Source organism: Acyrthosiphon pisum, unplaced genomic scaffold (genome assembly GCF_005508785.2).
Source record: "Acyrthosiphon pisum isolate AL4f unplaced genomic scaffold, pea_aphid_22Mar2018_4r6ur Scaffold_20785;HRSCAF=22121, whole genome shotgun sequence".
Taxonomy (NCBI): Eukaryota; Metazoa; Arthropoda; class Insecta; order Hemiptera; family Aphididae; genus Acyrthosiphon; species Acyrthosiphon pisum.
The window spans coordinates 3,967-9,247 of record NW_021770181.1 but is presented as its reverse complement, the minus strand read 5'-3'; the positions used below and the strand labels follow the sequence as shown (position 1 = coordinate 9,247).

General features: G+C 27.9%; 2 protein-coding genes across 2 annotated transcripts in view; both read left to right on the top strand.

The window, feature by feature from the left end:
• The window catches only part of LOC103309607, a 6,111-nt gene extending 4,318 nt beyond the window's left edge, over positions 1-1,793 (top strand). Inside the window, exon 7 of the mRNA XM_008185478.1 lies at positions 1,672-1,793. Coding sequence (XP_008183700.1) covers positions 1,672-1,793 — 122 coding nt within the window. The remainder of the gene's footprint in view (positions 1-1,671) is intronic.
• A 221-nt stretch (positions 1,794-2,014) lies between these two features.
• Positions 2,015-5,281, top strand: part of LOC103309606 (general transcription factor II-I repeat domain-containing protein 2B-like) — a 4,227-nt gene continuing 960 nt past the window's right edge. The window contains exon 1 of the mRNA XM_008185477.1: positions 2,015-2,855. Coding sequence (XP_008183699.1) covers positions 2,015-2,855 — 841 coding nt within the window. The remainder of the gene's footprint in view (positions 2,856-5,281) is intronic.

Here is a 5,281-nt window from a genome sequence, read left to right as displayed (position 1 = left end):
TCTGATATTATTAATGTATTGTCTTCTGTAAGGATATTATTATCTATAGAAATATAGTCCTCAATTACTTATTACTTAAACGTTTTCGATATGTACATGTATTGTGTCCACTATTAAGAGGTTATAACGCCTATTATGCACATACATTTTTGACGGGGAATTTAGAAGGGTCCACTATTGAGAGGTGTCCATTAATAGATTTCACTGTAATATAAATTAATCTTTTTCGGTACCTGCGTAGCAAGTTATTTATGACTTTTTAACTTTTTTTTTCTGGGGGGGGGTCGAGACCCGGGACCTGGGACCCACCACCCCCCGTAAATACGCCACTGTTCTCAGTGGTGGCTTGAACTTATTTCCTTGACTCACATTTAATATTTATTATATTAACCCATACAACCGCTTTACCGCTAAATACCAATATTTATTATTGTTTTTATCTGTTGGGTCAACATTGACTTAAAGTCGAATCTTAAACATAAACTAATAATTGTGTGCCACATTTGTATATAAGTTTCAGTTGATTTTGAAATTAAAAAACAATAAATTACAGGAACATAAAAACCATTTTGTATTATATGTATTGAATACAGTTGTTCAAAATATTTGGGTGCATATGAAAATGTACCGCCTGCAAAAATATGAGAAGATTGACTCAATAGTTCAAGATTAGTTTTGCATGTGAATATAATTGGGAGTTTCTTTCATGTGACAAAATAGTTCACCAGTATTAGTTATAATATTTTCACGACCATCAAACAACTGAGTTATCGCTTCCTCTAAAGATTTTGGAATTTTTTGCATATTCTTTCTACGTTTGTCATACATCCACTTTCTCCATAACTTTATATCAAAATAAACCAGCTGGATATCGTTTTCGGTATTTCTAAGTTCTTGCCTAATTATTTTATTTGGTCTAGTAAGAAGATAATTTTCACATTTTTTTTTTAAACGAGAACTCACAATTCGCCTACTAATAATATTTTTTGGAATCACCTCATGTGTGTGCTCATTTAACATATTTAACACTTTGGTCACATCCTTGTCAACGAGTAAACTGGCAGAACAATTTTTATTTGTACAGTTATACCGAATGTTCCCACACTTTTTCAGAACTTAAAATTCACTATATTTATAATCTTCAATTAAAATACACGGCTTACCTTTTTCTGTTTCAAATTTTTTTTGTATTTGTTTCTCCATTTTCCCAAAACAAAATTGCACAAAAATAAAACGGAAATATACACGTTGCACAATTTAGACTGTCACAATATAATATAACGCTTAGATTATATTACGTGAGAATGTGACCGAGGGGCGACGACTATCACACTAATAAAATAAAATCCGGTACAATAAATATTATCGGATGTGAATACTCGTACGTTGGAAAAGCGCAGCCACTAACACTTATCAGTTATTATCGGTTATTATAGTAATAAAATATTATTAGACGTCATATAATAGTATCCACTGGCCGTAGCAATTGTGTATACGTATACTATACTATAGGTGTGTTTCTTAAACTATAACCATTTATATTTTAAAATTTTAAAATTATTTAAATATTTGTGTTTGCTCAAAGAAAAAATATTTAAGGTGCGCAATCGTGTTGATTTTTTCTCAAATATTAAAAGGTAAAAATTCGCAATCGTGTTATGTTTTTTTCAGGTAAAAAGGTAAAAGTTCTGCAATCGTGTTGCACCGCATGTGTTTGTAGGATCGAACATCTTGGAAATCAAGTATTCGATTCAGTGATCAACGATTTATCAGATTGTCGATTTTTTCTTTAGCATTAGATTCGTCAGTAGATATAAGCTCTACTTCTAAATTAATACTTTTTGTTAGATTTTGTTCAAAAGATAATATTATTAAAGAAGACTTTTTGAAAGTTATACCGATGAAAAGCCAAACTCGTAGCATGGATTATTTTGAAACAATTTCTACATTTTTTGAAAAAAATAAAATAGATTGGCAAAAGTTAATTTCCATATGTACAGACGGTTGTCCTTCAATGGTTGGAATTAATTCTGGTCTTGTTACTGGTCTTATTAAGAATAAAATTGGAAAACCAAAATTAATCAATTTCCATTGTATTATTCATCAAGAAAATTTAACATGTAAATTTCCAAATGATTTTAGTGTTGTCATGAATAAAACAATTAAAATCGTCAATTTTATCAGAGCTAGAGATTTAAATCACCGAAAATTTAAAGAATTTATTTCCGAACTAAATTCCCAATACAGTGATTTTATGTTTCATACTGAAGTGCGATGGCTAACCAAAGGTAAAGTCTTAGAACGATTTTTTTCCCTTCGTGAAGAAATTAAATTATTTATCCACGAACAAAAAACTGAATTTCCTGAAATAAACTCATTAGCATTTTGGTACAAACTTGCATTCCTTGCAGATGTAAATCAAAGTTTAAATATACTTCAAACCAATCTGCAAGGAGAAAATAAACTTATCACTCACATGGCCAGTAAGATTTTTGATTTTGAAGAAAAGCTCAAAATGTACATTGAAGAAGTATCTGAAAATGATTTTTCAAGTTTTCCCAAATTCGATTTAATGACGAAAAAAAATACAATTTTTTCTGACGAAGAAAACCTAACTGATGTAGAAACTCTAAAATCACAACTGCTTGTACTATTGGTCACTTCAAAAAATGAAATGAATAGTCGTTTCAATGATATTAAAAACTTAAGAAATTCATTTCGATTTATTGAAAATCCGTGGGCAGTAACTACAAAAGAAATATTTGAAATTTATATTATGAATTGTAATATTGGTTTATTGAAAAGTGAATTAATTGACTTACAGAAGGACATAACTTTAAAAGATATCTTTAATGGTAAAAATAATACAATGGAATTTTGGAATACACTTGAGGAACATCAATGTATCATTTATCAAATGTAAAAGGTATTCTAACATTTTTTGGATTAACATATTTATGTGAGGCTGCTTTTAGTAAGGTAACATTTATAAAAAACAAATACAGAAATCGTTTAAGTGATGTGCATTTGGACGAATGATAGCATATAAATAATGAATTAAAGTAGTGTTTTTATTTTGAAAACTACAATTATCTGCAAAAAGATATAAAGTTTGAATACCTTGGTGTAGTAGAGTTTTCAAGTAATAATTTAGGAAACTTATCACTTCATTCTGACCTTTTCAGACTCATCGTACATAAAAAAATATGATTGACCTGTTTTTGCTGAGTAGATGCAAAAGTTGTAACTCCATATTTGTTTTTTATAAAAAACATCACCGGATGGTATGTGGGGCAGAGGCATGTTCTGTTGTTACATTCGAATGAAAGAACCTCAAGAGTAGGATTTGTCTTGGCCTCTTTAGACATCTTCTTCAGATCAGAATAAAAAATCGCAGCCTTATCTATGTGTATCTTTTTTTTCATCTAATAGATTTATTTTAATTAAATTATTTTTTTCAGTATTTATTAAATTTTGTAGTCTGTCACATGTTTGACATGTGTCTGACTTTGGGGAGGCAAATGACAAGTTAAAATTCTTATTGAAATATTTCCAGTAAAAATCATATTTAACTTGAGGCTTACATTTTTCACCTTTTTTCACGCGTGAAGTGAACATTCTGTCAACCAATTAAGATGTGGCTGCAGGTCATAGTTTAGATTGCATTAATTATACAATTATAGGTGCACTTGGGATAGATTTGATAAGCCAGATTTATTCAAAAATAGTTTTTAGATAAATAATTTATCAGTGAAAGGTCCATCAACCACGGGCTCGTTAAATTATGTTTAAAATGGATACGAGACTAAATTCCTTTCAAATTTCAAATCCTAAGATCACCTATGGTTATCGTAGTAAATATTAGAAATCGTATTATTCTTCTTGTCGAGTCCGGTTTTATAATACGCCAATAATAAGTGCTAATATACAATTTTTTTTATAAAAACACAATAATAAAAAAAAATCATAATACATACAAAAGTAACAAAACACAACTAAATAATGGAAAAAATAAATGAATAACGAATTCGGTAAATCTAATAAATAAAAATCACATACATATTTGGTAACGTCCTAGATATTGTATTTTTAATGTAATTTTGCTATAATCATAAGAGTTATTAGGTAGATACTATGCAGACTCTCCGAAATGTAAAATATTTTAGACATTATAATACCGGATCTATATAAAATGTAGGTACTTTAAGTATTTTATTTAGATTTTAACTCATGAAGGTTACCTAATTATTTTTTAATTACAACAAAAACATCAAAATAAATTGTATTCAAAACTGGTGTCGTGTAGATATTTTTGTTTTACCGCTATTTTTTGTTGCCAAGTTCTTACCTATTATTTTCAATAGTTATATCTTCCGTGCGTGGGCAAAAGGGGTTAAGTCAAAAATACACATTTTGGATACGTTTATCAAAAGATTTGAAAATTCGTTGTTAATAGAGATTTTAAAACAATTAAGATTTTTATTGATTTATGGCTTTAGAGTAAATTGGAATATACAATTTGAATTATATAAGCCTTCAAAAATATTTTTTTATTTGATTTTAGTGACTTAACCCCGCAGTTATAGTTCTAGAAATGACTTAACACATTTTGATCAAGACTTAATTCCTTCTTACCTAAATTATTGTAACTATTATTGACTTAAATACATAATTTTATAATAATAGCTATATTATATTATTTTTTAATTTAGAATAATAGGTACATAATGAATAATAGGTATATAATTTATATGGGTACAATAAATAAATGCATTCAATATAATAATATATTATTCAATCTCAAAAACTAAAATAAAACATAAACATTCTCTTTTTAAAGCATTTAAAAAACGAAAAAGATAAAAATAAGATCCGGTATTATAATGTCTAAAATATTTTACATTTCGGAGAGTCTGCATAGTATCTACCTAATAACTCTTATGATTATAGCAAAATTACATTAAAAATACAATATCTAGGACGTTACCAAATATGTATGTGATTTTTATTTATTAGATTTACCGAATTCGTTATTCATTTATTTTTTCCATTATTTAGTTGTGTTTTGTTACTTTTGTATGTATTATGATTTTTTTTTATTATTGTGTTTTTATAAAAAAAATTGTATATTAGCACTTATTATTGGCGTATTATAAAACCGGACTCGACAAGAAGAATAATACGATTTCTAATATTTACTACGATAACCATAGGTGATCTTAGGATTTGAAATTTGAAAGGAATTTAGTCTCGTATCCATTTTAAACATAATTTAACGAGC